Source organism: Exophiala oligosperma (assembly GCF_000835515.1).
Source record: "Exophiala oligosperma strain CBS 72588 unplaced genomic scaffold supercont1.7, whole genome shotgun sequence".
Classification (NCBI taxonomy): Eukaryota; Fungi; Ascomycota; class Eurotiomycetes; order Chaetothyriales; family Herpotrichiellaceae; genus Exophiala; species Exophiala oligosperma.
The window spans coordinates 835,010-854,455 of record NW_015622824.1 but is presented as its reverse complement, the minus strand read 5'-3'; the positions used below and the strand labels follow the sequence as shown (position 1 = coordinate 854,455).

Below are 19,446 nucleotides of genomic sequence, written 5' to 3'. Positions count from 1 at the left end.
TAATCTGGATGACGGAATTGGAGACCAGAATCCTTTATGCATTTCTCCTGCATGTGAAACTTGCATTGTGCACACTCAGCAAATCTATAAGACCCGCCGACTGGCCCGGATCTCATTGACGAATGCCTTTCTGTTCCCGTTGCGTGCTTCTCGCACTGTCCACACTATCTCTGAAGTCGTGGTGAAGGGCGATTGGCAACAATGGCTTCGACCTTGAGGCGCCGCATCGCCAACGTCCTGCAAGACACACCCTCCGAGTCTCCAAGCCGGGAAAGCACGCCAGACATAAATGAAGAGGTCAAACTTGTGGCGACCAAGAAGCTCGAGAAGCTCAAGAAACACAAAGGCAGTAGGAAGAGGTCCGGGATCATCTTCGGGCTGGGAGGTCTGCTGGGCTTGATGCTGGCCCTGCTATTCGCCCAGTCCCAAGATGTTATCAAGCTGGAAGGTTTGCTTGAGGTCAATTTGGATAGTCTGATGGACGCGATACCTGCAGGCATCGTCAAAGATGTCAAAGACCTGTCGATGGCGGAGCGCGATGTGGTCAACTATGACTCGTTCGCAGTGGGGTTGCATCTACAATCCCAGGGGATTTCAGCCCATCATCCCGTCATCATGGTTCCCGGGGTCATCTCGACAGGGCTTGAGTCGTGGAGTACAGGCGAGAAATCAAGACAATACTTTCGCAAGAGACTTTGGGGCTCGTGGTCAATGATGAGAGCACTTGTCCTGGACCAGGCGGAGTGGAAGAAACACATCATGTTGGACAAGGAGACGGGCCTTGACCCTCCGGGGATCAAGTTACGCGCCGCACAAGGATTCGATGCGACGGACTTCTTCATCACGGGATACTGGATTTGGAACAAGATTTTGGAGAATCTTGCGACCATTGGTTATGACCCGACCAACGCGTTCACTGCGGCTTACGACTGGCGGTTGTCGTATGCAAATTTGGAAATCCGCGATCAGTACTTCACCAGGCTCAAGAGCTACATCGAAGTGGCACACTCCACCACGGGGAAAAAGGTCGTTCTCGCCTCCCATTCCATGGGTAGCCAGGTCTTCCTATACTTTATGAAATGGGTCGAACATAAAGATCACGGTAAAGGAGGCCCTAATTGGGTCAACACATATATCGACTCGTGGATCAACATATCAGGCTGCATGCTAGGGACAGCCAAAGACATTCCGGCAGTCTTGTCCGGCGAGATGAAGGATACGGCACAGTTGAACGCCTTTGCCGTGTACGGACTCGAAAAATTTCTCTCCAAGGGTGACCGTGCGGAAATCTTTCGCGCCATGCCTGGAATCTCATCGATGCTTCCCAAGGGAGGAGAAGCCGTCTGGGGAAACGACACCTGGGCACCAGATGACTTGGCCTATCCTGAACAGAACAGTACGCACGGTGTCTTCCTCTCGTTCAAGCCCAAGTTCAATGCCACGGGTCCTCCCCGCAAGAACATGACAATGACCGAGTCTTTTGATTACCTGCTCGAGAGTACTGAGCCGTGGTACCGGGAGCAAGTCAAGCACGCATACTCCCACGGTGTGGCGCATACCAAGGCCGAGGTCGAACGTAACGAGAATCTCCCTCGAACATGGATGAATCCACTCGAAGCACGACTGCCTCTCGCCCCCAACTTGAAGATTTACTGCTTCTACGGCGTCGGGAAGCCGACCGAGCGGTCATATTTCTACAAGGACAATGAGAACCCTTTGCACGGGAACATCAACATCACGATCGACACGTCGGTGAGCTCATCTAATGGACGACTACAGCAACCCGGCTCAATTGATCATGGTGTCGTGTTTGGTGAGGGTGACGGGACAGTGAATCTTTTGAGCACAGGATACATGTGCGCGAAAGGCTGGAAGAAGATCAAGAGGTATAATCCCGCAGGTGTTAAGGTGACGACATACGAGATGCCCCATGAACCAGATCGGTTCAGCCCACGTGGTGGACCGAACACCGGCGATCATGTTGATATTCTCGGCCGGAGCAGCCTGAATGATCTGATCCTCCGCGTGGCCGGCGGAAAGGGACATGATATCGAAGAGAAGTATGAGAGTCGCATATGGGAGATCAGCGAGAAGGTGCAGATCTTTGACCATGAGTAGGGGAACGAGCATGTGCCTTGCATAACGTGGCGTTCTTGGTTTGAAGTGTATATGACTATGATACCCGATAGAGTTCGATATAGCGGTGGTGGAGGCGATGAGCAGGATCTCCATGGGAATACTTTGTGATATTAAGGTGGTTTGGGCGGGATTCAGAGGATCGTGTGCATATATACCTACCTAGGTAGCTTAGATGGCAACCAAACAAACGAAAGGTATGAGAAGCGTGGCGTTTACGAGGCCGACAATGATATTTCACATGGGTAGATGCGTGACGTGGCACTACAGTAGAGTTCCTGGTGGGCTATGTAGGGATCTTCGCGCAAGCCACACTCAACCACGGAGTAATTCGTGGCGCATGAACTGTTCACCTTCCTCTCCGTATTGCGTAAAGCACTGGAATTTTAACTCAAACCACTCGACTAAGGGCGAGTAGCTGATCACCATCTTCCTCTACCGTCACACAGCCAGACCTCAGGCAGAATCAGGACCGACCGACAGCCGAGAGACGGCCACGCGAGAAGCCAACAAGACATAAAGGTCACCAATCCATTTCTTGATCACAAGGCGGCGTCTCGCCCTCCCATTTATCTACCCACCTCTGGCTCCAAAACGCAGGCACAGCGCTCGAAACCCCAGACGCAATTCGCGATGGCTCAGGCCAGTCAAATAATTTCCTTCATCATTCTCCTCATCGTCGTCGCTGTGGTAGCTGTAGTAGGCTTCGTTGCATACTCAATCGCCCACGATGTCGGGCACCACACCAGAAAGAAGTTGGAAAGGAAAAACGTCAGTTTCACACGCGATGGTATGAAGGTAGGTGTCAAGGAGCGGAGCGCCGAACACGAACAAGACGTTGCACAGAGGTATCACTCTCAGAATGCCGCTACGAGTAACAAACGTTGACATTGGCACAGTATGATCACGAAGATTTGGAACAACTCGTCGTGGCCGGCGTACCAGTCGCGCTTGGGCTGGGGCCAGGGAAACAAGTCGCCGAACACGACACCAAGTGGTACGCCGAGTGTAGAAAAGAGAAACCCGTAAGTGTGGCCCATCGGTTCTATCTGTGACCCAAGGCTCATACCAGGTTTAGATATTCACGAACAAGCTCGTCAACCACCGCAGCGTCCGCGCCGGCGTTATCACGACATGGTTCGAGTCAACCCAATATGTCGCGAACCACTTCGGCGACACCAAGATAATCCGCGGCACCAGCGAGGGGATGGCAATGTTCAAGAGCGTGTCGAGGCTGCACGATCTCAGACACGAATAAGAAAATCATGTGCCCGGAGGATTACGTGGGAGAGAAAGCATGACCTGGTTGGGCAGAATTTATGGGAATAAAGCTGCTGAAGTTCATCATAATTGAGCACGCATTTGCGGCAATGCTGAAGAGCTGTGCTACGACTGATATGAAAGACGTAGAAGGCTTGTTCCAAAATCTAAGCAAAGATCGAATTGCGGTCAAAGTCTTCTACCGTACTCTACGGACTCCTCGAGAAGCTCGTGTTGATGTGTTCTACTGATGACTACGGCATTTTCGCCGATTCAGGTCATGGGCGACGAGGCGAATTCCCCATTTCCTCTGCTGGGAAGTGTTTGGAATGTACCAATTAGGGTTATAGGCGCCAGGGTCCTGATCCTCCTTCCATAGCCTCGTGAAGTCAGTGCTCTCCGATCATCCGATTACCTGAGCATATCCGTCGTACAGTAGGCACTGGTGGGGTTGATCGTCGACAGGTTGTTAGCATCAACAAACTAAGGTCAACGGACAGGCGATCCATCCAGCTCGAGACAAAGCCGCCTTTCATGCATGAAGACGGTGCCAGTAATAATGCAGTACCGGTAGTAGTTGGCTATTTTCAGCTGCGGTCAATAATGACTTGCTTCTTGGACATGCAGGTCTGGGCGGTGACTGGGCTCGGAGTCGATCTCGGCCGGAAGCAGAAACACACCGCGCTCCTTGTAACGATTTGCAAGGCTACGAGTACTCGTGCCCAGCTCGGCGTATACAATTCCATAAAAGAAACTTGACGCGCCTCACGTGCTTGACACAAACAGGAAGACACGGACATCCAACACAGGCCGAGCTGCCGACCAAATGATCCAAGTACTCGAGTGGTGGAACGGGTCAGGAACCCTCCGAGATAATGCACTGGATGGAGTACGGATAGAAATCAACCATTTCCCTCAGATGGGGAAGAATGAAATTAATTTGACCAGAGAAGGGGGGAAATTGAAGGTGAAACGAAGGATCATTGCAAGGGAGAAAGGCTTGCATCTGGACCTTGGTGCTCCAACAGAAATTTTACTGTCAGACTGGAAGACAATGGTTAAATGCTACCCGATTAATGTGATGAATGACCGTCATGCAAACCCGGAGAGGAAATTTGGTCGCAATCAGAAGTCAGCGCTCGCTAAACCAACCAACCAGTCGGCGGGACGGGGAGTTCTGTTCGCGTCAGGAAGCCAGGGGACAAGCACCAACCATGCCTCGTATTCGCAAAAATCCTCAGGCATCATCACGCCCTCCATGTGATCTATCAAGATACGAAACGAGACGAGGCTGGGGCGAGACTGCAGGTAAACCCCCGTTCACCGACAACTATCTACAGAGTACGGATACGAGTACGAACCAACTCTACCGATGTTTCTGGTTTTCTATGATGCTATTGCGGCACAGACGACAGCGGCCATTATTGCCAATGTTATTGAATTTCTGCACAGTTGCATCACTGACCACGGCTTCTTCCCAGGTGACGTCGAGATCGAAAGATCCGTCCGGTAGAAAAGAGTTTTTTTTTTCTTTGCTCGGCACGGCAGCGGATGCCAGTGCTCTATGACACTCCAGTACTGTATGGATGCTCGGTTTCCAGGGGGCCCAGCCCGTGGCAGGTGAGCCTCTTAGGGCCTCTGGGTGCCTGTGGGAGCGTGTGGAAGCCTAATCGGTGGACCATTAATAGCCCAGATTTAGTCTTCTATAGGCTAGATTCTTGAGGCCAATTCTACGGCACTGGCTTAGTGGCTGAGGCACAATGCCCGCAACGGCTCCTCTTCCTCCTCTTTTTTCTTTCTCATGCTCCCGTTCGCTGTGCACAATTTGGGCATTGCCTGGTCATCTTGCATGCATTATCCGCCGACATCCATGTCCACCATCACCGCCTTCCCTCTACTGCTCACCTAAGCCCTTCAGACCTCTCTTCGTTTTCTTTACCCTTTCGGATTGCTCGGAATCACCTCTCGACCCCAGGTTCTCTTCACCCTCTACCTCTTGCCTCTCCTTTGTCCTCTATCGCCGTCGTCCTTCCATCGTCTCTGGCCGCCAAAACAAAACCCGCCCATCCGCCACACACCGAAACGTTTTGACGACGCTCCGACCGATCCTCGCTCGTGGCCATCGCAAGCTGCGATGCAGTCCTCCCTTGCGTCCTGGAAGGACACGCCTCTCTCTAAAAAGCACATCCAGCTACCATGGCGGTCGATCCAGATCCTCGTTCCTCATAGACTGCGGCGCAAGCTGCGGTCGAAGCTACGCAACCGCCAGTCCCCGGCCTCGTCCTTTGCCAATCTCCAGACATCCTTCTCTCCTGCAGACACGTTACGAGCGCTCCAGAATCACAAATGGTCCATCTACGATGCGCAATGGTTGTTTTTGGCCTTCATCGGCATATTTTCCCTGAGTATCATTGAGTCGCCGGGCCCTCTGGTCAAGACGGCGGTCGCTACCCTCTTGCTCACTTCATTAATATTTCCCATCACGCGACAATTCTTCCGACCCTTTATGCCCATTGCGGCATATCTGATCTTCTTTTACGCCTGCAGGTGAGCTATCTCTCGCGAAATGCCGTTCCTGCTCCAGACTAACACCCCCTCCAGATTCATCCCAGCCGAATGGAGACCTCCGATCTGGGTCAAAGTCCTACCTGCGCTTGAAAACATCCTCTATGGCGCAAACCTCAGCAACATCCTGTCCGCCCATAAAAGCACAGCCCTGGATCTATTGGCGTGGTTTCCGTACGGCCTGGGACACTTTGGAGCTCCTTTTGTGTGCTCGGCCATCATGTTTGTGTATGGACCACCCACCACGGTGCCTGTTTTCGGCTTCGCGTTCGGATACATGAACCTCTTCGGGGTCATCACACAAGTACTGTTTCCCTGTTCCCCGCCGTGGTACGAGAACATGTACGGTTTGGCCCCGGCGAACTACTCCATGAAAGGCTCCCCAGCCGGTCTGGCGCGGATCGATGCGTTGCTTGGATTCGACATGTACACGTCTGGATTCACCGCTTCTCCCATGGTCTTTGGAGCGTTCCCATCTCTCCACGCGGCGACATCGACCCTGGAAGCACTCTTTATGAGTCATGTTTTCCCGCAACTCACTCCCCTGTTTGCCTTCTACGCCATGTGGCTGTGGTGGGCCACCATGTATCTGTCGCACCACTACGCGGTCGACTTGGTCGCCGGCAGCATGCTGGCCGCCGTCATCTTCTACTTCGCAAAAGCCAAGTTTTTGCCTCGCCTTCAACCCGACAAGAAATATCGTTGGGATTACGACTACGTCGAAATTGGCGAGGAACAAAGTGACTACGGCTACGGTCTCGCCGGTATCGACGGCAGTCATCCTGAAAGCGATGAGTGGACGATCGGTTCCTCATCTTCCGTCTCGTCCGGCTCACTGAGCCCGGTCGAGGAGAGCCAGAACCTCTGGACTGAGGCCTACTCCAACCATGAAAGATGAGGTTTTACCCTGTTTTTTCCTACCTTACACTCGTTCGGTTTCAGCATTATAAGCACGGCGTTCTTCCCACACGAGATTATGCTTGACGGCTGGGGACTTTGCATCTGAGCGACTTTTTTTGAAGCTTTGCCAAATAGATATGAAGTGGAGATGTAATGACCACGGAGGGATCAGCAGCGTTACTCGACATTCGCTAACCTATCGTCACGCCCTGCGGGCTCCTACACCACACGACTCAACAGAGAGTGCCAGCTGCAATCCGCGGTGCAAAGATTCACCCTTTTTTCTTCTCTGCACCAATTCTTTCACACAATTTCTTGTTGTCATTCCTGAGTTACCAATCAGCCTTGCACAGCAGCATGACCAGGTTTTGGTGTATCGTGGGCCGTTACACGGGCATTGGGTACGGACAAGATCCGTCATGCCATTCTTATCCTTGGCAGTCTTGTCGCCGGGGCGAGCGACAGGATGTGAGGCGTTTTATTCTTCTGGGCAGGAACTTTTCTTTGATTTTCGACCATTTCCAGCGGCTACTGCTTACCGTCTGGATCGGCGCACTACATTCGCTAAACTTTGTACAAAAGATATCGAGACATGGTGTTTATGACCGATATGCCATTCGCTTTGTTACCATTATTCACAAGAGGGAAAGGGACCCTGTCAGGGAGAAGATTGGGGTGTTATTGAACGCCGGTGTTTTCCAATGCGGCGATTAGAAAAAGGAAAATTGAAGCACAAACCAGCGCATTCCCAGTCACTCGGGCGGCTACGGCGGAGGCGCAGCAGGATACGTCCCCCGGCTAAGCCACAAAGCCTGATGGCAGTGGTCGTGCCTGGACGTGTTGTACCCTGAGCACAACATTTTTATGCATGTTCAACCCAGCCTGGTTTTATTGGCTGGCGATTTTCAAATCCGGGGTGTGGGCGCCTACGCAGCGTGGCTTCGTGCAGGGTTCATGGATCATTGAAGCCAGAAGAGGCAGTGTGACCTGGGTCCCTGGCCTGGTGGCCATGGAGCACAAGGCAGACTGTCAGGGGGGCTTGCCGACCAGCTTCACCCGCTTTCCGTTTGCATGCCGAGTCTGAGCGAGCTCGTTGAGAATGCTCGCTTCCTCGATGAGAAGTAATCTAATACCATAATAATTAATGACACCTGTTGAATCAGAAGATGTGTGTCTGCCTTTGCAGTTGTTTTGGGTGTGATTTTCGAAACGGTCCTCTCATATCGTGCTCTTCGAAGTAGATGGGCTTTCTTCTTATGCTATTGCCGATCAAGGGACTCGCCACGATGAGAGAGTGTGGACGTACCACCCCAGTGTCGACACAGCCGACACTTTGGCGACCGTAGGCCGAGACCGAGAAGGGGATGAGGAAGTTTCTGAGGCAGTGGGTGTTTCAGAATTTCCGTCTAGCTGGTTATCTTTTGAACCGCGGAGTGTCTACGGAGGAGTAGTAGTAGTAGTCGTAGAGGTTCGTGTGTCTTGTCTGCAAAGGATATATAGTAAGGTAAGTAAGCTAGGCCTGATTGGGTAATGGAAAGCGAACCTTGGAAGATACCTACCTACCTGATATTTATTCGACTCACTATTGTTCAAACCACGTACGAATAAAAGCAGCAGGGCCAAAAATGACATCCGCCGACAAGTTCACAATACACAAGCTAGACTCGACCGCGTCCGGAGAAGCCATAAGACCAATCCTGTCTCTGTCCAACTACATCTTCGACACTTCTTCGTCACCGCCGACTCATCACTCCTCCTTGGACGAATGGCACAGACGACTCTCCAAGCCGGACTCGATCATCTTGTACGCGACGCCGCTGCCGATGTCCGGCGATTCTTCTTCTGCCTCGAAAGATCAGACGGAGCTGGAGGAGGAAGTGCTGGGATTCATCTTCGCCCACGTAAAGGCAAATCCTCAAATCTCGACTCGGACATTGCATATCTGGCTCGCCGGAACTACCGCCACGTCTCGTGGAAGGGGTGTCTTCGCCTCTCTGGTGACCAGCCTCGAGCAACAAGCACGGAACAGAGGGGTCGACATGCTCAGTGTGTGTACATTTCCAGAGACGTTCTCCAAGATGTTTGCCATCCTGCAAAAAACGGGCTGGACAGTCCAAGCTTGGCTTGAAGATGGGAAGAAAGTTCTGATGAGCAAGCCAGTATGACGTGTTTCCAGAAAAGCGTCAACCAGCGGACTGACAGCGACGATGTTGACATCCGGATGAACACAAACGAAGATCTACACATGAACAACGATGAGCTTCCAACCCCTGGCAAAAAAGCGTCGGCAATGTCGTTTCTACGTTCTCCGATAAGTTCAACACAGCCAAAGAGCCTACTTCGACATCAGTCCTAGTCCTCGAGCTCCTCTTGTGCGCTCTCAACTTCACTTGCATATTCCTCCTCGGCCTCCCTCAAGTCCTCGATATCGCTGCTACTCGGACTCGAATCCTCGGCAACTTTTGCCCTCTGTTCTTCAAGGCTCTCGCGTGCCTCCTGCAACGACGAACGTTGACTTGACGAGAGATCTGGATTGAACTCGAGCGGAGGATCTGCTGATGCTGGTGGAACGCCCGGAGGAGCGCCGTATGCACCGGGGGCGGCACCGTACCCAGCACCAGCGGCCGAAGCACGTCCTTCTGTACGCGCCCGGTCGTTAGTATCTCCTGCTCATTACAACTTCGACTTACGACAGCACGGATAATGAAAAGAATGGTCAAATGAAAATGGAATAGAGAGGGCATGCTTGCGAAAGGCTCGCAACTCACCATTATCACTATCCGAGTCGTTCAACGCATGTCCCACGAGTGCACCCACCGCGGCACCGCCCAGACCTCCGGCGATCACACCGCCCATCCCCGAACCCTTCTTTTCAGGTTGTACAGAACCGGTGTAGTAACCTTTCGAATTCTCATTGTGTCCCGGCATGTATGGCACGGAAGGCATGGCTTGACCGTATGATTGTTGGAACCCGGGAGCAGGAGCAGGAGGCGGCACACCTGGAGCAGGGCCCGGGAATTCCCACTGTACCTGACCGGTCGGCTGATAGATGTAGTACCACCGTTGGCTATTGTGGTCGAACTGAGATATCCACCCCGGGGGCAGGGGAGGGTTCTGTGGCGGAGGATAATCTGCGTTCGGTGGCGGCGGTGAGTTGTACGAGTTCTGTCCCGGCGGACCTTGCTGGTATGGCGGATATTGACTGTACGTGTTGGGTGCTTGGTTGAGATCCCGCTGCGGCTGGTATTGATCCGACGAGCCAACTACACCACGATGGCTTGTCAGTTCTTGGACTCGAGCCTGATGTGCTGAATGGACAAGGTCAATTCTCACATCCTAACTGTCCTCCGCTCTGTTGCTTCTGCTTGTCCTTGTCATCATCGTCTTTCAGCATCTCCTTCAGTTCATCTTTGATTTTCTTAAAGAAGGACATTTTCGGCAATCACGAACTAGAAAGTTCGAACGGCGAGGATTCTTACAGTAGGTACGGAGCAGTGGGATGACTTTATGCTCGATGCCGGGGCAGGAGCAAACGACAAAAGATCCGATGCTGTGGCAGTGCTACAGTCCATCCACCGTTCATGCAAACCATGAAGCCAACGCATCAAGGTGCCGTATCTCGCCCGAACTATAGTCTGATGCTGGAGGGTCAATCGGAAGCCAGTCCTACCATGGTCCCAATACGCGTCTTGGCTGCATGGTAGTGCACCTGAGCGGAAATACCGACTCGCTACAGCAGGCCATCCCTCCTTGGCGGTGGATATGTACGCACGACACGTCAGTGGGAGACCCATCACATCATATTGAATCGTGAGACTACAGTCGCAGAGAAACAATGGCCCAACGAGCCGTCCCTTGATGGGCTGGTCCGATGGTACCTGCAGTCAGAGAACGGCAATGCAATAGACATTCGCAAAAGACCTTCAGCAGGGACCATCTCGTGCTCATTACGGGCTGCAATCCTTGACCGGCTAGCGGATGCAGTCCTGCATGACACTTTGGACTTTATATTGTTCGGCACGGCGTGATTTGAAGGCCTGTCTCGAGTTCAGAATCCCGGCAATCGGAAACACAAATTCAGTGATGGGGAATCAAAATTCAACTTGAGTTGTGACTTCCAGACAATGTACAGACGATATCATCTCCTGTGCGCCAACACCGACCACCGACCTGGGTATTAGACCATTACTTTCCACCGAACCAGCTGCTGATCCCGCTCTTTGCCTTGGCCGCCTTGTCTTCCACCGTCTTGTCAAACTTGTCGATGGCACTGTTGATCTGTGTGCCTGTCTTTTGGCTGACTTCCTTTGCTTTGGCTTCGGCTTCGGCAAGTCTAGCTTTGGCATCTGCAGACTGATGTGCGTGTTAGCGAATAACTCGACCACCGCGGAAGCACCACACTCACAGCTCTGTCGAATTCCCTGCCGGCCTGTGATGCAAAAGCTTCTCCTTTCTTCTCTGCCTCCTTTCCTTTGCCGGGGAGATCGTGCTTGATTTCGGCCGAGAGTTTATGGGCGTCGGCTGTAGAACCATCAGTGACAGGCCCCCCGGTGAATTCACAGACTCTACAGACCTTCCAAGTTCTTCTGAGCCACTTTCGGATCACCACCTGCCGAGTAGAGATAGTATCCGGCACCGCCAGCAAGAGCCAGTCCGGCAATCGTCAGTCCTCGTCTTGACATGATGGTTGATTTGGAGTTGAAGTGATTGAGAAAGGGAGGTCGTCTGGACGTGAATCGCTCAATGATTGAGGGTTAAGAGCGTCAAATGTTCAAGTTCGAAAGATTTGAGGAAAGAGAATGTACAAATCAGTTCGTGTGGCATGATGAAGTTGTAGAGCATGCATGGTGGCCGTGACATCATTGGTGCCCTCTGCTGGGAGTCGTTTGTGGCTGGTCGATGATGATGATGACGATGCGGGGGAGCTTGAGCTCGAGCCTGAGGTACGAGTACGACTACTCGTTTAGGCGCCAGATAGGCCCTCTAGTGCCTCTTTTTAAGTGCCTATTGGATTACGGTGACCCTCGCCAGCTCATGCCAAAATCTTGACTTTTGCCTGCCTGTGCCCTGCGCCTCCACGACGTCAACAACTATTTCCTGGCCAGATGGCCACGACATTTTTTTTTCAGCTTCCCACCCTCTTTGCATCGCCATTGACGGCCTTCAATATCCCCCACGTTACGGCAATCTACCTTTCTTGGTGACGAGTCCATGTTGAAAGTCTCTTGTCTGGTGTCGAGGAATGTCCAACAATGTCTCCAACTTCGCAACTCGCGTCTCAACCGCCGATGGCGCCTTTGCAGATCCTTACGATCACGAAATCTCCTTGATCGACGCCACTGAAGCGGCGGATCCTCCAGAGCAAGATGCACCTCAACCAAGTTCGGCCAGTGCACAATCCAGCAGACTGTCGAAGATTCCCACCAAAGCCTTGGTCAAAGATCAACTCGTCAAGAGAAAATATGCCAAATGGCAGGCAGACCGCGTGGCTACACATTCCAGCGTGGATGAACCGCAGCCGCAAGGATCAAGGCCGGCGTCGGAGCCGGTCGAAGAAGGCGAGCACGCTCAGCCCACACAGACCGTGGACTTTGCACACGACGGGTCGGTCAATCGAGGGCAAAAGAGCGTGGAAAAGAGGAGGCTAGAGTCGAAGCGGCTCAAGCACCAAGTTCATGAGATTGACATACTCTACGAGAACCAACGCGGTTCTTTCTTCTGTGGCATCCCTCTCTACTCCCACTCCTCACTCTTGCCCGTCGACCCAGGACCCTGGGTGAACAAAGACTTCCACGACTCGCCCGTCAACATCACGAACGCTCAGGTGCCGGATCCGAGCTGGGAATGGGCATGGAAAACTTGGTACGTGGACATGAGTTATGACGTGGACGAAGAAGGTTGGCAATACTCGTTTTCGTTTGGACAGAACTTTTCCTGGCACGGTACACATCCCTGGTTTCATTCCTTCGTCAGGCGCAGGAGGTGGCTTCGGAAGCGGGTCAAGAGGGACGACGGGAGGCTCCGCGTTCGGCCGGGGAGTGTAGGCGCTGCCCATCATCTTACCGGCGACTACTTCACGATCCATTCGAAACGTGACCGGAGCCCCGCGAGTGTCGTCGAGGGCACCGCCCAGACCGCCAGGCCGGCCAGTTTTTTGAGCTATCAGAGTACGACCGCGTCGGAGCTGCCTCCCGAGGACGTCAAGGACATCGCCAGTCTGCTCAAAGCACTCAAGCTCGCCGCGGTCGATCGGGAGAAGATTGACTTGGTCAAGCACTTCGTCAACCAAGCCGGCGACGAACTTTACTATTTGGGAGAGCACATACCCGACATCATGTCATTCCTCGTCTTCCAGAACTCGAGGACTCAGTTGCTGGCCCATCTTAAGAAGACCACCGACCACGCCCGCCGGCATCGGCAGAAGCACGAAGATGAGAAACGGCCCGAGAGCGACGAAGAGAGCCGCAGGATTGACAACTTGGTGAAGGCGGTCGACGCCGCCAACGCGCAAATAGGTGGCCTTGAATTCTGGAGCGACCGGAAGCACGTGCTCAAGATCTCCGACGACAACGCCCTGGAGACGAGGGCGATTGCGACCATTTTCGACGCCCCAGCTCCCAAGCCCAAGGTGGAAGAAGACCCGGTCAAAGAGATCAGGGGGATTCCAGCATCGGCAGACTTGAATGGACAAAGGACGGCGTCGGCCGAGGCCAAAGATGAAGATAAAGATGAGAAGGAGGAGGAGAAGAAGAAGCAGGACAAGGGCAAAGGCCGAGCGAGGGATCACGATAGCGAGGATGACCAAGTCGAAGCCGACTCGAGTTCGACTCCGACCCCTAGACTTCGGCCAGACCAAGTGCTCATTCCGGACTCAGATTAGGGATCTGCGGCATGGCGGCAGTGTATTGTACATTAGCGACGGCGTTGGCGGGCATTCTGTTTCATACAATCAATAATTGGCTATTCCCAGGGTTTAGTGGGGCTAGTGTCAGGTGACGAGGCTGGGAATTCAATTTAGCCAATCGGGAATAGCGTGCTGTGGTGCACGCGTCCGCGCCCGCGTCCAGCTCGCGTTTTAATCAGAGGCCGGGGCATTGACCAGACCAGTGCACGGCCCTCTATAGCAGTTCAAATAAAACACCGAGGTCCCTGCTGAATTCGTATTCTGGCGCAGTTTGAACTCTGAATCCTCCTCAACATCAGGTCGTGCTTCTTCACCATCGTGCCTTCTGTCAGAATTCGGAATCTCATCTCTGGGTCGCTCCTTCCGTGTCTGCATCCCGACCATGGCTCCTTCCTCCCGAAACAGTCACCGAGTCTCCAAACGACAGACACTCCAAAACTACACAAAAATCTCCAAGTCGACGAGATCAAAGACCCAACTTGAAGCGGTTGTGAAAGAGGTGTCTCTCGGCCAGGTCGTCAGTCAGAAGAAGGTGGTCAAGAGCTCGTCCAAGCGGAAGCGTGAATTTGACGAGAGCGACACCGAGGCCGACAGTCTTCCTCGCGTTGCGGCCACCACAACCAAAAAGGTACTGCCCATTGCTCAAGAAGTCTCGACGATGTTCTAATTGATTTCAGACAAAGCTCCAGCTCGCAACGCCGCCCGAGTCTGAGCGGGAAGACTCTATCGATGTCGACCCCTGCATTGACTTTTGTCAACTCTCGCTCAACCCCCGATGTGCCGCTCGACAGCATGGGAATGACGATCTTCCACCGGTCCTGCGTGACTTTGTCTCGATGCACGATGCTTTTCTCCGAGCCTTTTCATTGCATCGCGTCCACAACGGCCGATCCGCCCCGGCAGACCTCGGCAGCTTGTTGACCTCGGTCACCAGATTATGGAAGAAACGGGCGGTCACTCAAGACGACATCCAACGCATGCTCGCGATATATGAGCTCGACGCTTCCAGCGACGTCATCTCAGGGCAGCTGCTGAGACATCAAGACAGCCCATTCAGATTAAACTTGAACGGCAGCGACGTCCTTCGGTACAGCGTCGAATACGTCCAACCGAACCAAGAATACGACGAGAAGAATCTGCAACAGTCTTACGAGGTCGAGATCGAGGCCGTGGCGATTTCTCAACGCCAGAATTTGAGTGGGTTGTTGTCCAAAGACGGCCACGCCTTGCCCCGACTCGAGTTCTCCGTGGGCCTGCAGACACAGGCGCGCAAGGCGAAAGCTTCTGCGGCGCGGAGGGAAATCCTCGGGCTTTCTACACAGGCTCAAAATCGACCCGGCTCTCAATTCTCGTCGCACGCGAGCTCCTCCAGCGGTGGAAACGATCTGCAAACTCCCCAGGTCGTCAAAGATCGGACCTTGTCCTTGTTGGATCGCGTTCGAGCCAAGGCACTCGCCAATTCGTCAGCCGCTCCCCCGAGTCCCGAAGCCATTCTACGCCGTCGAGCCATTGGCAGGATCGGCGAGGTGGTCGACATTCTCCGACTGAAACAACAACAAAAGCTCGGGTCTCGTTTCGATTCTTCGGTGCATTCAAGCCCGGGCAAAGTACGTGGCAAGGTCTCTTTTAGCCTCAAGCAACTCGTCGGTGACATCAAAGGGAGCATGGCGATCCCCATGGCGGATTCGGAGGTTCGGAAATGCTTCGAAGTGCTGGCTCAAGAGTTGCCGGGTATGTGGTTGTCCATCCACACGGTGGGCATCCTCCAGAGTGTTGTTTTGAACGGACCCGGTCCCAGTGGGACCGAGGCCAAGAGGGTTTTGGAGGAGAAGGAGAAAGCAGGACGGTGAGGTTGGAAGGTTTTTCTTAGCATGGCGAAGTGATAGTGGGAGTTTCTGTGAGTCTGGCGTTTGAGATTAGATTCAAGGGACATCTACTGTACAAAAAAAGAAGCACTACACTGGTGTTTGGTTTGTTGGGTTTATACCGTCGTTTGAGTACGATCACTGTGAGGCCAGTCCAAATGTTCATCAAAAGATGTGTGAAGTAGACACAAAAACTTGAAGTCCTCAGCTTTCCACAATTAATTATTATCTGAATCATCCTGCCGCTGTACATATATGCACCAATGGGTATCTGTGAAAAGGTTGGGAAAATCACCGCGCCGCTCCCCAGCTGTCCCGACGATCAAACATGATATTTCGGTTTGGGTATCTTGGGAATTTCGTGTACCAACAGTATGTCGTATTTCGGAGTATGATCATAGGTAAATCGCAACATCCAACCGATCGGACTTCTTCGCCTACTCCGTACAATAACACGTTCGACCGACCCGACGAGTTTACACTAGGTGACACGAGCCGGACGTTCGTGCTTGGTGATAACGTACCAAGCGTCTTGGATTTGAATCGAATTGTCAACAACCTTTGCTCTACGGTAGTTGGGTGGAACGGCACTTACGAAGACAACCTGGGATCCAACCTAGGATGGTGAGGAGGATATTGATCAAGAAGTTGGAGTCGCATCCAGTCTTTAGAAAGACGGCGACGGGAGGGAGAAAGATGGCTAAAAAGTAGAGAAGGACATCGCTCTGTGTTAAGATAATTATTAGTTTGGTCGTGACTTGTGGTGGTGGTGGTGGTGGTGCCAGATAAACATACCGTTGAAGATGCTGGTCTAGACATTTTGCAAGTGCGAGATTAAGATTGTATCTGAGAGGATAGGTTCGTGTAAAGTGATTTGTCGAATTTGATCGAGTTGTTTACAGGTTGGTGGTTTGTAGTTTGTACGTGTTTGGTTTGTAAATCAAAGAATAACAAGAAGAACGTAATGTCGGAGTGGCCCCGAACAGACTACCAAACATGTTTATATAGGTCTGTAACTCAGAGTCTCGTCTTGGATAAACTACGCGCGCTCGGATACTACGGGGCGCCCCCTTCCCTCCGATGGTCCAAAACAAGAATCTTTTGGTTTTCACCTTTTCCCAACTTCTTTTGGGCTGATTGTGTGGCCACTCGGAAACAAGACTCTCCTGTTTCTCTCTGTCTCTCAGCCTCTTGATCGACTACAAGGATTTTGTCTTATGTAGATCTTCACCACTCGTTTGATCCGGATGGGAATCGGACGTCGCGGTCCTCGAGTTATATCACGGGGGTATGACGTTGCGATCGGGTTAACTAAATAACGGGACCCACGCACTTGGAGTCATAGTTTGTAGGGGAGATCCAACGTTTTAAAACCACCTGCAAGGCATAATGACCGTCTAGTTCATGCCTATAAGGCTGGGGGGGCGCGTCAACCAAGGCCCGGGGCTTGTTTTTTCCTTTTTTTTGCATCATTGCATGACGCGGCATCCTCTTAAAGATACCCAACACATACTCCCCGTACATCATTCATCTGAGCCACAATCTTGCCTTGTCCTTTTTTTTTCTTTGGTTGAGAATGAGTTTCAGCCACCGAGATCGACACCGACAAAAGTCTTCATAGCCACGGAATCTCCAAGGATTGAATCCGAATTCGGACCAAGTGGCGGAGAGTTGGTGTTTACAGTACGAATTACGGAGTACGAGTAGGAGTTTTGAGGCGAACAGTTCGAGGCAGTAGTGTATCCTCCACTATGTCCTTACAATACCTACTCGTACTCCATACAGAACATACTTGTCCTTCTCAACTGTGCTCAGGATCTAATCGTACCGTATTCGCATGCAATGAAAGTCCTGGTCAACAAGCCTGAACAGCTTACTTACCTTCCCCTTTAAGGTAATTGTCTTCTCGCAAGCATTGGCGAGCCAATGTTTTTTCACGAGAAACCAACAAAATGTCAGCGAAAGGGCGCGTATCTCCACGCTCCAAGTATATTAATCATGGCCTTATTTTTACAACGCTGATGATGACGGTGAGATGTGATATTGATGGACTTGAAGTATCCCTGTTGCTCGGAATAGGGCTTTGCTCAACTTACATTGTACTTCTTTTTCTTCAACAGCGTACGTACTAGTTGCGACCACCATGTCTGGAGGAGCGCCTATCCCTGTCGCCGTCAAGGGCCAGGAGATTCTGTGCATCGAAGATATCAAAGAACGGGCAGATGCCAATCTTCCCGAAATCGCGAGAGGTAAGTCTCGACTCACAATGGGGCTCGGTGTGAGGTCTGGCCGAGAGTACAAAGCGTTGGATCATGAGTCGACTCGATGATCTGATCTGACCTGGACATTTGTCTTCCAGAGTTCTACAACTCCGGCTCGACATACCAAACCACCATCGCCGAAAACTCGTCCTCCTTCAACAAGTACCGCCTCTTGTCGCGCGTCCTGGTCGACGTCTCCCGACTCACCACCCAGACCGAATGTCTGGGTCGGACGGTGAAATTCCCCTTGGGGGTCTCTCCGGCCGGCCTCCAGGCCATGGCTCACCCGGACGGTGAACTCGCCACGTCGCGGGCCTGTGCGAGGATGGGCGTCAACATGGCCGTATCGAGTTTCGCCAACTACACCGTCCAGCAGATCGTGTCGGCGGGACAGACACAGGCCGAGACGGACGGCGCCGGACCCGGCGGCCCGCACTACGCGATGCAGCTGTACATGATGCGCGACCGCGCCCTGCAGGAACGCATCATGGCCGCCGCCGAAGGGGCCGGGTGCAAGGCCATCTTCCTCACGGCGGACAGCCCGGTGTTGGGGGTCCGGTTCAACGAGTGGCGCAACGACTTCCGCACCCCCGACGGCCTGGGGTTCCCCGTGTTGGGCTGGACGAGCGAGATGATCCGCCGGGCCACGCACGACACCAGCTTCATGTCGTTCAACGACGACACCCACAGCTGGGCACGCGACGTCGCCTGGCTGCGGTCACAGACCAAGATGGAGATCTGGATCAAGGGCGTCCTGGCGGCCGAGGACGTCGAACTCGCGATCGAGTACGGGTGCGACGGCGTGCTGGTCAGCAACCACGGTGGACGCCAACTGGACGGCGTGCCTTCGACGCTGGACGCGCTGGTCGAGTGCGTGGACGCGGCCAAGGGGAGGATCCCCGTGCACATGGACGGCGGCGTGCGCAGGGGCAGCGACATCTTCGTGGCGCTCGCCTTGGGGGCACGGCACGTCTGGGTGGGTAGACCGGCGATCTGGGGGTTGGGGTACAAGGGGCAAGAAGGGGTCGAGAAGACGTTGGAGGTGCTCTACGAGGATTTCAGGAGGTGCATGGCGTTGTGTGGGTGTCGTACTGTGGCGGACATCAAGAGGAGTTGTTTGAGGCGCATGGGGATTGATGGGGTGTTGAGACGAGTGGAGTGAGGGCCGAAACCAAAACAGGGAGGGTGTTGATTTATGCCGCCGAGTCCCACTGATGAATGCAATACGCGTTGGTATATCGAATAGAGTCGATAGGGATATTGGGGTAGGTAGGGTCAAGATGAAGGCGTCGGTAGGCTACGAACAAATATTTCTAGAAGACTTTACGTTCTTTCACATCTACATACCTTGGACTGACTCGTCAAGTAGATTTGTCAGACTTTCTGTATGTACTTTTTGACCCAAGTTTTGTTATTGTATGCAAAGTAGTATAGCATATAAAAGGATACATTGTACATAACACCAAGGTACGGAGTACCTACTATTTCATCTCTCGTTCTGTCCAGTAGAATACTCATACATAACAGACATGAGAGTACCGAGCTAATCCTAACC

General features: G+C 52.8%; 10 protein-coding genes across 10 annotated transcripts; 7 read left to right on the top strand and 3 right to left on the bottom strand.

Moving 5' to 3' along the window:
- Window positions 1-84: 84 nt before the first annotated feature.
- On the top strand, window positions 85-2,376 carry PV06_07610 (uncharacterized protein). The gene has a single exon (XM_016408868.1). It carries the CDS (start codon window positions 202-204, stop codon window positions 2,116-2,118), a length of 1,917 nt encoding a protein of 638 aa, XP_016260622.1. The 5' UTR covers window positions 85-201; the 3' UTR covers window positions 2,119-2,376.
- Window positions 2,377-2,769: 393 nt separating this feature from the next.
- On the top strand, window positions 2,770-3,394 carry PV06_07609 (uncharacterized protein; the record flags this gene model as incomplete). Its single annotated transcript, XM_016408867.1, has 3 exons — window positions 2,770-2,934; window positions 3,036-3,161; window positions 3,215-3,394. 3 exons carry the CDS (start codon window positions 2,770-2,772, stop codon window positions 3,392-3,394), a joined length of 471 nt encoding a protein of 156 aa, XP_016260621.1.
- A 1,820-nt stretch (window positions 3,395-5,214) lies between these two features.
- On the top strand, window positions 5,215-8,052 carry PV06_07608 (uncharacterized protein). The gene is made up of 2 exons (XM_016408866.1): window positions 5,215-5,943; window positions 5,998-8,052. The coding sequence occupies exons 1-2, from the start codon at window positions 5,531-5,533 to the stop codon at window positions 6,857-6,859; spliced, it is 1,275 nt and encodes a 424-aa protein (XP_016260620.1). The 5' UTR covers window positions 5,215-5,530; the 3' UTR covers window positions 6,860-8,052.
- A 418-nt stretch (window positions 8,053-8,470) lies between these two features.
- Window positions 8,471-9,485, top strand: PV06_07607 (uncharacterized protein). The gene has a single exon (XM_016408865.1). It carries the CDS (start codon window positions 8,487-8,489, stop codon window positions 9,024-9,026), a length of 540 nt encoding a protein of 179 aa, XP_016260619.1. The 5' UTR covers window positions 8,471-8,486; the 3' UTR covers window positions 9,027-9,485.
- PV06_07606 (uncharacterized protein) lies at window positions 9,214-10,294 on the bottom strand (the record flags this gene model as incomplete). The annotated part of the gene is made up of 3 exons (XM_016408864.1): window positions 9,214-9,500; window positions 9,630-10,124; window positions 10,195-10,294. The coding sequence occupies 3 exons, from the start codon at window positions 10,292-10,294 to the stop codon at window positions 9,214-9,216; spliced, it is 882 nt and encodes a 293-aa protein (XP_016260618.1).
- A 752-nt stretch (window positions 10,295-11,046) lies between these two features.
- Window positions 11,047-11,543, bottom strand: PV06_07605 (uncharacterized protein; the record flags this gene model as incomplete). The annotated part of the gene is made up of 3 exons (XM_016408863.1): window positions 11,047-11,214; window positions 11,267-11,382; window positions 11,435-11,543. 3 exons carry the CDS (start codon window positions 11,541-11,543, stop codon window positions 11,047-11,049), a joined length of 393 nt encoding a protein of 130 aa, XP_016260617.1.
- A 372-nt stretch (window positions 11,544-11,915) lies between these two features.
- On the top strand, window positions 11,916-14,018 carry PV06_07604 (uncharacterized protein). The gene has a single exon (XM_016408862.1). The coding sequence runs from the start codon at window positions 12,104-12,106 to the stop codon at window positions 13,739-13,741; it is 1,638 nt and encodes a 545-aa protein (XP_016260616.1). The 5' UTR covers window positions 11,916-12,103; the 3' UTR covers window positions 13,742-14,018.
- A 20-nt stretch (window positions 14,019-14,038) lies between these two features.
- Window positions 14,039-15,867, top strand: PV06_07603 (uncharacterized protein). The gene is made up of 2 exons (XM_016408861.1): window positions 14,039-14,393; window positions 14,443-15,867. The coding sequence occupies exons 1-2, from the start codon at window positions 14,148-14,150 to the stop codon at window positions 15,613-15,615; spliced, it is 1,419 nt and encodes a 472-aa protein (XP_016260615.1). The 5' UTR covers window positions 14,039-14,147; the 3' UTR covers window positions 15,616-15,867.
- On the bottom strand, window positions 15,717-16,605 carry PV06_07602 (uncharacterized protein). The gene is made up of 3 exons (XM_016408860.1): window positions 16,426-16,605; window positions 16,226-16,355; window positions 15,717-16,161 (listed from the first exon to the last, which is right to left on the bottom strand). Exons 1-3 carry the CDS (start codon window positions 16,447-16,449, stop codon window positions 16,112-16,114), a joined length of 204 nt encoding a protein of 67 aa, XP_016260614.1. The 5' UTR covers window positions 16,450-16,605; the 3' UTR covers window positions 15,717-16,111.
- Window positions 16,606-17,773: 1,168 nt separating this feature from the next.
- On the top strand, window positions 17,774-19,229 carry PV06_07601 (uncharacterized protein; the record flags this gene model as incomplete). Its single annotated transcript, XM_016408859.1, has 2 exons — window positions 17,774-17,879; window positions 17,990-19,229. The coding sequence occupies 2 exons, from the start codon at window positions 17,774-17,776 to the stop codon at window positions 19,051-19,053; spliced, it is 1,170 nt and encodes a 389-aa protein (XP_016260613.1). The 3' UTR covers window positions 19,054-19,229.
- Between the last annotated feature and the right edge of the window lie 217 nt (window positions 19,230-19,446).

What these genes read in the sequence shown, in the direction of transcription:
- PV06_07603 (XM_016408861.1), top strand. Translation starts at nt 14,148, where the DNA reads ATGGCTCCTTCCTCCCGAAACAGTCACCGAGTCTCCAAACGACAGACA. An exon ending in CGGCCACCACAACCAAAAAG is followed by an intron (nt 14,394 to 14,442) that starts GTACTGCCCATT and finishes AATTGATTTCAG; the next exon opens with ACAAAGCTCCAGCTCGCAAC.
- PV06_07607 (XM_016408865.1), top strand. Translation starts at nt 8,487, where the DNA reads ATGACATCCGCCGACAAGTTCACAATACACAAGCTAGACTCGACCGCG.
- PV06_07610 (XM_016408868.1), top strand. Translation starts at nt 202, where the DNA reads ATGGCTTCGACCTTGAGGCGCCGCATCGCCAACGTCCTGCAAGACACA.
- PV06_07602 (XM_016408860.1), bottom strand. Translation starts at nt 16,449, where the DNA reads ATGTCTAGACCAGCATCTTCAACG. An exon ending in CTAGACCAGCATCTTCAACG is followed by an intron (nt 16,356 to 16,425) that starts GTATGTTTATCT and finishes ATCTTAACACAG; the next exon opens with AGCGATGTCCTTCTCTACTT. An exon ending in TTGGATCCCAGGTTGTCTTC is followed by an intron (nt 16,162 to 16,225) that starts GTAAGTGCCGTT and finishes TTCAAATCCAAG; the next exon opens with ACGCTTGGTACGTTATCACC.
- PV06_07604 (XM_016408862.1), top strand. Translation starts at nt 12,104, where the DNA reads ATGTCCAACAATGTCTCCAACTTCGCAACTCGCGTCTCAACCGCCGAT.
- PV06_07608 (XM_016408866.1), top strand. Translation starts at nt 5,531, where the DNA reads ATGCAGTCCTCCCTTGCGTCCTGGAAGGACACGCCTCTCTCTAAAAAG. An exon ending in ATCTTCTTTTACGCCTGCAG is followed by an intron (nt 5,944 to 5,997) that starts GTGAGCTATCTC and finishes CACCCCCTCCAG; the next exon opens with ATTCATCCCAGCCGAATGGA.